Genomic DNA, 12,021 nt, shown 5'->3' with positions numbered 1-12,021 from the left:
GCTTTTGTCTTAGAGGAATAAAATAATACCTCAGGATCATTATTACATAGTACATGTTCATATGTTTGCATACAGTTTTTTCTTCACCAACCTTTCTTGTCATTGTAGAAGCATTTATTGGAAAAAAACATCTGCTACAGTACCACAGCCAAGAAACAAATTCCATGAGATCTCTCCAACGGATTTCCAGGTATGTTTTCCTTCCATTCGCCTGAAATTTGTTGTAAATAAGGATCCATTGCAGTCTCAAAGGTATGACCTAAGTGTCAGAAAGATGCACAGAAGCAAGGATAAACTTTCTTTTTCTTGTTCTTGGGGTACTGAAAGAGAAGGTCCATATGCAACAATTCTTCTGTTTTTCCTTTTCCATTCTGAAACACTTGTCATTTGTCTACCTGGAGCATTGGAGAAAATACACAATTTCACCCTGCTCTCCCTATAAGCTATATGCTGTCACTAGAACAATGCTGAGCCTAAGCTGCTCAGCCCAATAATAATGCAGAATCAGACAGTTGGTCAGCTATGGGAAGAGAGAAGGGGAAAAAAAATCTACTGCTGGCCAAAAATAGTTGTGCCATAGCAGCTGTTGAGACCCATGTTAGTATTTGGTAATGATGCTGAAGGAGGAAAAGTTTCTAGGGTATGGTAAGCAAGAAAGTATTGCAGGGAACTGAGAGGTTTTATCTCATGTGGAGAGCTTGAGAGACTCATGAGAAGAAGAAGGAACAGACAGACAGACATTACAAGCAACAGAGGGGAGCTACCTATATAGAGTGCATGTTGCAAAGTTTGCTGCAATTTGCTGAAAGTCTTTAAGTTGGCTACAGCCACGTCTGGAAGCAAAACTGTGTGCAAGGACACACTGGATCACTGGTGAGCCTTTATAAGTCCTTTTACTTTCTTTTCCTTTGTCATGTTAACTTTACTATGTTTAAAAAGATTATTTTTCTGGGTTTTGAGTTGAAAAGTCTTTTGTTCTTCTTTGGGGAGTTCACTATGGAGGCACGATCTAGACATGTCTACTTCAGTCCTCTCATTGGCAGAGTCCCACTACAGCTTCTATATAATAAATAACAACTCCCTGAATAACAGGAGAGTCATAAATTGTAAACTAGTGGCTAACCTCATGCATGAAACACTAATGAAATGTTTTGTTCTTCCTTTAATAGACAGAATATAAGAATCAATTAATAAAGCATGAAACTGAAGAAATAATAATTATTGAAGAAGTGGCATAATGGCATGCAAGTGAAACAAGCAACTTGGATTTTTTCAAACATACATATCTTGTTGGCAGTGATTTATAGGTTTTTCATATTCTCTCCCTCTTGCAAGCAGAGAAAATAGCATTGCCTGTGGAGACAATTCCTCAGTATCCTATTTTTAAAAGCATCTTTGTATTTGATTGCATTTTCCATAAATAATTTGAGTTGTTTGGACTAGTTTTGTTTCTTCTTATGATAAGTATTCTTGCAATTTTTCAGCAAAAATCTTTCATTAGTGCTTTGGAAGTTACTACACTGTTTTTCAGCACCATGCAAAAGCATAAACTAAGAAGCTGGCAAACTTTGTCCCAATCTTCAAGAAGGGCAACAGGGATGACCCTGGTAACTACAGGCCTGTCAGTCTCACTGTGCCTGGCAAAATCATGGAGAAGATTATGCTGGGAGTTATTGAAAAACACCTGAAAGACAATGCAGTCATTGGTCCCAGCCAGCACAGATTCACGAGGGGAAAGTCCTGCTTGACAAACTTGATTTTCTTCTATGACAAGATTACCCACCCAGCTGACCAAGGGAAGTCAGTCGATGTAATCTTTTTGGACTTCAGTAAAGCCTTCGATACTGTCTCTTACAGTACCCTCCCGGACAAAATGTCCAGCATACAGCTGAATAAACACATAATGCAATGGGTATGCAATTGGTTGACGGGTCGGGCTCAGAGGGTTATAGTAAATGGGGTTACATTGGGCTGGCGACCAGTCACTAGCGGGGTTCCACAGGGATCCATCTTGGGGCCAGTGCTCTTTAATATCTTCATAAATGACTTGGATGCAGGACTGGAAGGTTTGTTATCAAAGTTTGCCGATGACACAAAACTGGGAGGAGCCGTTGACACTCTCGAGGGCAGAGAGGCCCTGCAGAGAGACTGGACAAATTAGAGAGCTGGGCAATCACCAACCGCATGAAGTTTAACAAGGGCAAGTGCCAGATTTTGCGCCTGGAACAGGGTAACCCTGAGTGTACATACAGACTGGGGAAGGAGAGGCTGGAGAGCAGCCCTGCAGAGAGGGATCTGGGGGTTCTGGTCAACGGCAAGTTGAACATGAGCCAAAAGTGTGCCCTGGCAGGCAGGAGGACCAACTGTGTCCTGGGGTGCATCAAGCACTGTATTGCTAGCCGGTCGAGGGAGGTGATTGTCCCGCTCTACTCTGCACTAGCGTGGCCTCATCTTGAGTACTGTGTGCAGTTTGGGGCACCACAGTACAAAAAGGATGCAAAGCCACTAGAGAGTGTCCAGAGGAGAGCTACAAAGATGGTAAAGGGTTTAGAGGGGAAGCCGTATGAGGAGCAGCTGAAGTCACTCGGTCTGTTCAGCTTGGAGAAGAGGAGACTGAGGGGAGACCTCATCGTGGTCTACAGCTTCCTCACAAGGGAAGGAGGAGGGGCAGACACTGATCTCTTCTCCCTGGTGACCAATGATAGGACCCGAGGGAATGGTAGGAAGATATGCCAGGGAAGGTTTAGGTTGGACATTAGGAAAAGGTTCTTCACCCAAAGCGTAGTGGAGCACTGGAACAAGCTCCCCCGGGAGGTAGTTATGGCGCCAAGCCTGACAACATTCAAGAAGCAATTGGACAATGCCCGCAGACATATGGTGTGAATTTTGGGGTTGTCCTATGGAGGGACAGGAGTTGGACTCGATGATCCTTGTGGGTCCCTTCCAACTCAGGATATTCTATGATTCTATGATGATTCTAAGAACAACCAAACTTAAGGCGTTTATACAGGATCTCCTGTGGTCCAGTGCCTTGGAAAAGGTACAGCTATATTGAGACTGTCGTGGGAATAAAAATTTGTCATCTGTATGAAAATCCACTGAAAACTGGCCAAGATTAAACTTCTTAAAATGATCATTTACTCATAAAAAATTAATATTGTTAAAGAGTTCAGGAGACATGCAGAGTTCTGCACTTCGGTCACAACAACCCCATGCAACGCTACAGGCTGGGGGAGGAGTGGCTGGACAGCTGCCTGGCAGAAAAGGACCTGGGCGTGTTGGCTGACAGCCGCCTGAACATGAGCCAGCAGTGTGCTCAGGTGGCCAAGAAGGCCAATGGCATCCTGGGCTGTATCAAGAATAGTGTGGCCAGCAGGACCAGGGAGGTGATAGTGCCCCTGTACTCAGCACTGGTGAGGCCGCACCTTGAGTACTGTGTTCAGTTTTGGGCCCCTCACTACAAGAAGGACATTGAGGTGCTGGAACGTGTCCAGAGGAGGGCAACGAAGTTGGTGAAGGGTCTAGAGCACAAGTCTTATGAGGAGCGGCTGAGGGAACTGGGGTTGTTTAGTCTGGAGAAAAGGAGGCTGAGGGGAGACCCTATTGCTCTCTATAACTATCTGCAAGGAGGTTGTAACGAGGTGGGTGTCGGTCTCTTCTCCCTAGTAACAAGCGATAGGATGAGAGGAAACGGCCTCAAGCTGCACCAGGGGAGGTTTAGGTTAGATATTAGGAAAAACTTCTTCACTGAAAGGGTGGTCAAACATTGGAACAGGCTGCCCAGGGAGGTGGTTGAGTCCCCATCCCTAGAGGTATTTAAAGAACATATAGATGTGGTGCTCGAGGACATGGTATAGTGATGGGCTCGGCAGTGATAGGTTAACGGTTGGACTCGATGATCTTAAGGGTCTTCCAACCTTAACGATTCTATGATTCTATGATTTTCTCATAAGTCTGTTTGTTGCCTTAAACTATGTTGCTCCATCCTTCAGCAGCGTATGCCCTAGATGTTGCTCACAGCTGTTTACAAAACCAAAAATTTACTCCCACTTTTCATCACTTCATATCCATGGTAGATGAAAAAATACCTTAAAATGTGATTGCTAACAAGTAGCAGATGTGTATGTGTGGGGTGGGAAATGTTGGAAATTGAACTTTTGAACCCTCCAAGAGAAGCCTGCAACTTGCTAGCTGCAAATGGTACAGGATGGTTATGTGGTTTAATAACACCTGGACAAAACAGAAGCAGCATGTCCTGAATCCTCCAATTAATAAGGAGATACGAGACAAAATCACCAATTTGGAGGCTAATCACACATTGTGCTTCTGTGGATGGATTATTTAGATTTGGAAAACCAAAGGTTAGAGGCCATTTATAGCCATGAAGTCCCCAGTGCCGTGCCTGAGTCCCACCTCTTATCCAGCCCTATGCCTCTAGACCTCTATGCCATATCCTTGTGTCTCCACTTCTAAAGGCCTCCGCTGTCTTCTAGACCTACACTGCATTGGTACGTTGGAGTTGTAAAACCTTGGTGGTACCATGCAAAGATAAAGAAAAGTAAAACAAATTAGCCATGGACACCTGGTCCAACAAAATTACGAACAGGTTAAGAAAAGTTCAAGCAGAGCAAGCCTGACAAACTTCAGCCCTGAGGCCTTGAAAACTCATTACAAAGCTTATGGTCCATTACTAGCAATGGCAATACCATATTACAGGGCCTCATGGTTACAACAACAAAGTTCACTAATACTGCTGTTACAAATGATCTGTTTTTTCCTCATGTCAGCGTTACTTGGAGAGTGTCTCTACAGAATAAACACTGAAGATCTCCCATGCCTACTAGGCAATTCTGTTCCTGACTGGCTTTTCCAAAGCTTTACCTTAGGCTGCTAAAATGACTTCTGAAATTGATTTGATCTTTGTTTCTGCTTTTCTGCCAGAAAAAAATACATAGGACAAACTCTAGCACAGGGGAACGTCTCGAGTGATTTGCACGTTCTGGTAAATTGGATCCCTACAAAACAGAAGAGATGTTGTCAAGGTTAAGAAAAGACTGTGCCAGGTGAAAAAAACTCAGTATGGTGGCCCTGAAACGGAGAAGCTGCAATTAGTTGTCCTCATCAAACCAGAGCTTCATATGGGAGTTTCATTTCTGTCTGGAGCAGAGCCCTGGCTGGAGGGAGGCATGCCTTCAGCCATCCCATACTGCAAACTGAGCTCCTGTGGTGGTGCATCCCCCTCCAGCCCCTTTTCTTCTTGTGCACCTGGCAGAGCATGGTAAGCGAAGCTGCTTTACACTTTCAGTAACTGCCATCTAAACTTGGCCTTTGTGTAATGAGTTTGGTGGTTAAGCATCCCTTGACCATATCAAAACTCTTACATGGCTGAAGTGGGAGCAGCCCTGTCTGTCCCAGGGAGGCAGCCCTGACAACCTTGGAACATATTTTTCATCTGTACTAGTCGTCATGTGGCAGCCTTGGGGCCTATCTTATCTAGGCTGTAACTCGGGAGGATCTGTACCAGCATCACTGCAATTTTTGAGAACTTCAGTAATTTTCAACACAGGCTGTGAAAGTAGAATGGAAATTTACTGATGCCTAAAGTCAATCATCTCATAACTCTATAAACAGTGGTGCCAAGTGAGACCCTTTGAGCTCTCCTGGACAGCAGCGGGCTGCACCAGAATCTCCCTCTGAGAGTGATGCCTCTCAGAGCTGCAAACTCTTAAGTTTGCATGAGCTGATCTCTGGTGCTCCTTGCTCCTTGAGGTTTGATTTTCACCTGATCTCCGACACTCCTTGGTCCTCAAGGTTCATCTGTCGCCCCTTGACACAGTCATTTACAGTGAGTATTTCACTAAACCCGGTGGGGAATTTTTATTGGTGCCTTTAACTGTGCATATAATGAGTATAATATAATGTGTGAATCGATTCAAATACTATAGTAAACCTCATTTAATCACTTTGTAGATGCTAGATTAATTAATGATTAGTTATTGCTAATTTTTTTTATTCTCTCCTTGCTGCAAACAAACATTAAACTGCTGCTAAACATATAATCCTTAGACATAAACCTAGTCTGAGACTAGGATTGGATCCAGCCGCACCTGGGCTCCTCTCTGAGAAAGAGTTAAGAAAGCAAGGGGCTCCATTCTGAACCTTGTAACTCAACAGGAGGGCTCCCCTTTTCCTCCATGTATTTTCTTCGGCCTTCATTTCCTCTTTCTTTCTCTTTATATATATATTCCATTCATTTAATAAGTAATAGAGTGAACCTTGCCATCGAACTCTGTTAAATCACACTTTTATAGATTTCTATTAAAATCTCTATTTGCAAATATCTTTGACGGTGATTTTTAAGCAGCCTAACCACTCATCCGTGACAGCTCCAGCAGACAGACACCAAGAGGGGTCCTGCAGCAGAGGATATCCACAAGGTCAGGAGGAAGCAAGTGGTGGCAGAGGGCACAGAGGCCTGGATCTGTGAGGTATGCGAGGACACCTCTGCCATAGTAGATTGCCAGGGGAAAGGTGGAAGATGTCATGAGCCGTTTAGAGAGGCTCCTGGGACTGAAAGGGATGAGCTGTGGTCTGTGTCACGGTATCCAGAAGAGAACAGGAAGGGTGTGCTGGAGGCTAAACCCAAGCTGCTGGCAGGAGACTTCTGTCCAGCACATCCATAGTGGGAGTCTCTGAATTACTGCCAGTCTCTCAGTTAAGGGCTGAGAGGTGGGCAGAGCACTGGATCTCAGATCTTATCCTGCCCTGAGCAAGCTGAAGTCTGCTTTCATAATATCCAACATATATAGTATGCTATTTGCCTTCCTCCTTTCTCTCAGGAGCTTCAAGTCCACCACATCATGATCCTTGCAGTCAAGACTGTCACTGTCACATCCATGATCAGTTCTTTTTTGATGAGTTGCAGATCCAGCTGAGTACCTCCTATAGTTGTCTTGTCCAGCATGTGTATCAAAATATTGTTCCTGGTGATCTCTATAGTTCTCCTGGCTTGCTTGTACCCTGCCATTTTCCCCTTCCAGCAGGTGTCAGGATGGTTAAAGTCATCTCAGGTGGCTGAAGTTCCCTCATGGTAGATAAAGCTCTCTCAGGGTGATAAAATTCCACTAGAACAGATGACCTCCAAGAGGCCACCTTTGAAACCAATTTTTTATATGATTTTGTGTTTCTAAATAAGGTTTCATTAACAATTTGTTTTGAATAGTTTTTTAAAATATAACCAGAGAAGAAGCCTTCCACTTAAGTTATAACTGCCAAAAGATAAGAGCACCTTCATCAGAAGTGGCCCACTAAAGCCAAAGCTTACTTTAATCCAAGGGGAATGAAACAGATAGGGTCTACTGGATCCTCTCCATCCTGCTTCACTCACAATTGATCATGGCCATTATTGCACCCCTTACATCCCCACTGCTTTCACTACGAAAGCTGCTGAGGCTGCAAAACCGTTCAGAAAACTGGAATTCACTACTAGCACCCTGATGCAAACACCAGAAATCCTGTCAATGAGTAGTGGAGGTGGGAGCAGCAGTGGAGTGAAGGTATCCTTTTCCCACCCCTGGGCAAAGGCCCAGTATAACACTGGGAAAGGATGGGCAGGCTATACAATATTCTAACCAAGTGGTTCAAATATTCACACAGATAGAAGTCCTGTATTCTGGTCTCTTATGGCTGTTCCTGTGTTCTGTAGAGAAAGGCATTTGCTAAAAACTAGAAAGTTCTTGCTGCAAGGACCAAAGAGAAGGCCTTGTCTCCCATTTGTATTTTTGTAGTCTGCACAAAAGCTGTAAGACACCAGCATAGCAAAATGCCCAGGTAGTTCTTGTGAGCACTCCTATTGTTGTTGGAGCAATAAATTATTCTTCAAGCTTTTGGGAGTTTTAAGCAAGGTTGGTTTTAATCACGTTCCTGCAGTGACTCTACTCCTTGTAGAGCCAAAAGTTGGAAAACAGCCCTAGTGTCTCTGCCTAGCTTTCTCTTCTCTTTCTCTTCTTCTTTCTCTTTCTCTTTTCTTTTCTCTTCCAGCTAATGGCGAGGCCATTCAACACTAGTTTTCTGGCCTCGAAAAGATAACAAACTATGGTTGCACCATCAATAGCACCAGCTTTGCTTGGGATTTTTTAATTTTTTTAATTGCTTGCATTTTTGAAAGCCTCATGTCAGGACTTGCCTTAAATATAAACAAGCAAAGAAATCCCCTGGGTAGGAGAGTTCCTTTGTCTGTGGTAACATCACTGTCCTTGTGGGCTGTTTGAATTGTTCTGCTGCAGTATATTCCAGTTTAAAAACAAAAAGTACCCAAGCCCCAAAACCTCAAAACCCAGACTTCCTCATTTTGTTACAGAGGTGCATAATCTGAGGGAACACAAGAAAGCACTCTGCTCTTCTGCTGCCTGCTCTACAGGCTCGGGAGATCTTCAGAGTGGGAGCATGGGGCTTTGCCTAGGGTGCACGTTGTCACACAGTTGAGAGTTCAACTGGAGAAAGGGAACCCGGCACTGGACAGATGTCTTTGTCCTTGTCCACCCATTGCAAGATGTGTAATTGGGATGACTGAAAGTTTGGAAGTTGACAGCACTTCCCATAACGAGATTTAAGCCCAGAAAAAACACACAGTTGCCCAGGGCAGTCAACATCCAACTGCATCAGCCCTAAACAATGTGCTGAAGGGTGTTTAAGATACAAACACTGCCCAACAATCCAGCCACAGCCGTCAGCAAGCACGGCCTTGTGGTCCAGCTGCTTCTGCAAAGAAATCTCCATAGGTCTGTGGAGCTATGCTCCCCTCACAGCAACAACTGCCCTTAAACACCATCCCTAAGTGGTGCAGGATCATCAAATGCAACTATAGTGCAATTGATCCTAGTCTTCCTTCTCCCCAGCTCAATGTCTGGGCTGCATGGCTCACCTCAACTCCCTCCCTTCTCTGCTCCTGCAGTGTGAGGTGCCAGAGGGTGAGCAGAGCTCCTGGTTCAGATGTGTCTGCTGCAGGAGTGGATAGGAGACTGCATAACACTTGGGAACTGACCTATTGGAGGAGGGAGACCAAGGGAGGTGAAAGGCTGGGAGAAAGGAGAGACAAAGGCAGATGCATGGAAACTCTGTCTTCCTTCATTTTCCGGAACCTCATTTGATTCTCTGTGACATTTCTTACAGCTCTGATTTTATTACCTTGGGCACTTCCCCCCCCCACTTCTCCATGAAAGGTAGTCTGTTACCACCACAAAATCGAGTGCTTTTCTTACAAAGACGAGGACACAATAAAGTGTGTTTTTTTCATTCTTTGTGATCAGAAGTCCTTTCTTCCACCTTTACAGCACAGTAAGTGTTAAAATAATACCTACATGGATAAGTATGGAATTTCTTTAACCTAGAAGTGCAGTGAAACTTCTGACAATGGACTACTTTTCCCTCTGAATGACTGTTGCGCATGGAGTGAGAGGGAAGCAAAAATATACTTTATTGAGTTAACAAAGTTCAATGGTAAATGTGACAGTGGTTTAATAAGGTTCAATGGCAAGGTACACTTGATTACTTACTGCATAGAGGACAGGGTCAGACAAAACTGTCAGGGAGACCCTCCTCTTGAGTCATGAGGTTCAGAAAGGACCCCCTTGCTTTCTAAACTCCTTCTCAGAGAGGAGTCTAGGCGCAGCTGGATCCAATCCTAGTCCCAGACTTGGTCAACAGTTTATGTCTAATATACATGCAATCAATCCTTTATATCACTTAGCTAAGATTTCAAAGTTTAGCATGCTATTAGTCACTTACCAAGGATCTGTTGCTGCAAGGAATCTCTCAGCCTTGAGGAGTAACCTTGAGAGGCATCCCTACTCAAGGTGAGATCCTGGCATGCAGCCCACTGTTGTGCAGGAGAGCTCAAAGGGCTCTTGGGCTGCTCACTATTCATGGGGATAAGATGATTGACTTGTAGTCATATGCGCATACCGACCACAGATTTTAGTTTCCTCACTGTGATTACGTGGGTGCATTGCACAATAGCCTTTGGATATTGTGTTGTTATCTGTCTTCCGAATCCACTTTGAGTCAGATGCAGCCATCATGACCAGGCATGTCCATTCCAACCACCACTGGTGGTTACTGCCAGAGCGGGAGAGAAAGGTCAGGGGCTGGGGGTGGCGGGGTGAGGGGAACACACCGTCACACTATCCTGGGCCCAAACCTGAAGTCTAAACTTTCAGTTGCTTTGTTGACACTTTTTATATGATAGTGATAGTGATTCTTATCAAAAAGAGCTCCTTCTATGACTAAATCTACTCTTTGGTAGAATATCCACCTATTCTTATTTGTTCCTCATTCCCACTGTTTCCTTCATAAATATGCTTCAGAAAAACTGTGTTACATTTTTATTTGCTCCTGGCATATGAAGAAAGTGAACTCCCGTGAACTGGTCCTTATAAAGCCACCACTGCCTTAGACCTTTCCCTCTGTAACCACAAAAGACCAGGCCAGGCTCTATTGATTCTCTCGTGACTACTGTTTCTAGGGATGACTGGAGCATTTTTAAGTTCTGGATGCTCAAGGTGAGTTGTTCATCTCCTCAATCAATACTCAGTATTGATTTGTCATGACAGACATGATCAAGTGCATGAACAGAACCATAGGGTGTCACTTAATACATTGCTTTTGAGTTCAGGCCTTGCTCTAGGCTTCTAGTACTGCATGTGAGCAGAAGTGGAGTTGGTTCAATTTTTATTTTTATAGAAAATACTTTTGCAGTCAAAAAGTTGCTAATATGATGAGTAAACTTGCTGTGCTACACCTGTTCCCTTTATACTGTATGAGCTGCAGAGAAGAAAGCAGGTCAGATATCCACTTTGAGGTGTTGGCTGGTCGCAGTGATAACGCGGTATCATTCATGTTTACAAGCAACATAAGAGAATGAACCTGGAAAATGACAGCACACTTATAGCTCATCAGTCATCAATCTCACACTCTAGCAGGAATCTAGGAAGCAGAAATACTCATGAGCCTAGGTATTTCTGGGTGTCTAGAAAGTAAGCCCTCTTTGTCCTCAAAGGCAGTCAGCACTGCACTATCTTTGGCTTTCTCTTTTGGAAATAACTATATCGTAGTTATGTATGAATAGCTGATATATGAACTACCGCTGATACGGTTATATCACTCCGTATGTCAGTAAAGAAACAGTAGGATAGGAATGACCTTGGGATTTTGATAAAGGTGAATTCTGGAGCATCCTGGAAGGGTGCTGGGCAGCAGGTGACTTCTTTCCAAATATAGCAGGCAAGAAATGGGAGTGGTAGAGAAGCACCTGGACAGTTCTCTCTCCTACAAGTTTTTAACTCCAGCAGAACAGATCTGCCTGTTTTTCAGAGGAAAAATGTTTTTGCTTGTTTGAAAAATGTCATATTTTCTAGTGATGCTTCAATTTCAACATGTGAAGAAATGAAATTACTTTAAATGGATTACAAATTAAGTAAATTACTCCATATTAAGTAAATTACATTGTCTTCTGTGAAGCAAAGCCTTTCAGGGTATAAAGAAACTTTTGATGGTTTATACTGTTTATACTAACCCTCTCCTTTAGAAAATGCACATCTGTGACCTGAGAAGGGAACAAATGCTCAACAGCAAGCCCCGGAGTGGCTTTTTGTAGTTAGATGCTTACTACTTGCAATTTTTTGTCTGTTTTTGCAGTGGTTTGTGGTTTGGGGTTTTTTGATGCTGGGAGAAACAGACTGAGAACAAACCCAGATCACAACTTTTGATAGTGAGATATCTTATTTGAAGACTTCATATCCAAGATTTGAAATCCTCTTTTCCCACAGGTTTAAGAAACTTTTACAATTTGCATTGTCATCTCCCTGAGTGCCCCCATAGACCATCCCTGCCCAGGGCCCAGGACCCCATGTCAGGGCTGTCAGCCCCTGCCCCAGTGATGCCGCAGCAGGGCCAGTCTCCAGCTCCCCACAGCCCTGCCCTGCCTGGCCATGGGCCTCACTGTGCCGGGCCCACCCGTGGGCC

General features: G+C 44.0%; 1 protein-coding gene across 2 annotated transcripts in view; it reads left to right on the top strand.

The window, feature by feature from the left end:
* LOC148055795 (granulocyte-macrophage colony-stimulating factor receptor subunit alpha-like) overlaps window positions 1-3,288 on the top strand; it is a 31,570-nt gene extending 28,282 nt beyond the window's left edge. The window contains exons 8-9 of one of the 2 annotated variants that reach the window (XM_087759021.1): window positions 109-190; window positions 1,170-3,288. In XM_087759021.1, coding sequence (XP_087615147.1) covers window positions 109-190; window positions 1,170-1,238 — 151 coding nt within the window. In that variant the 3' untranslated portion in view covers window positions 1,239-3,288. The remainder of the gene's footprint in view (window positions 1-108; window positions 191-1,169) is intronic. The other variant, XM_087759020.1, reaches the window with a different exon arrangement.
* The last annotated feature ends 8,733 nt before the right edge of the window (window positions 3,289-12,021 follow it).

This window comes from Nipponia nippon, unplaced genomic scaffold (assembly GCF_047370975.1).
Source record: "Nipponia nippon isolate SJK-2023a ecotype South Korea unplaced genomic scaffold, ASM4737097v1 scaffold_2, whole genome shotgun sequence".
In the NCBI taxonomy this organism is placed as follows: Eukaryota; Metazoa; Chordata; class Aves; order Pelecaniformes; family Threskiornithidae; genus Nipponia; species Nipponia nippon.
Note: the sequence above shows the minus strand (reverse complement) of the source record. Positions and strands in the feature narration are given on the sequence as shown.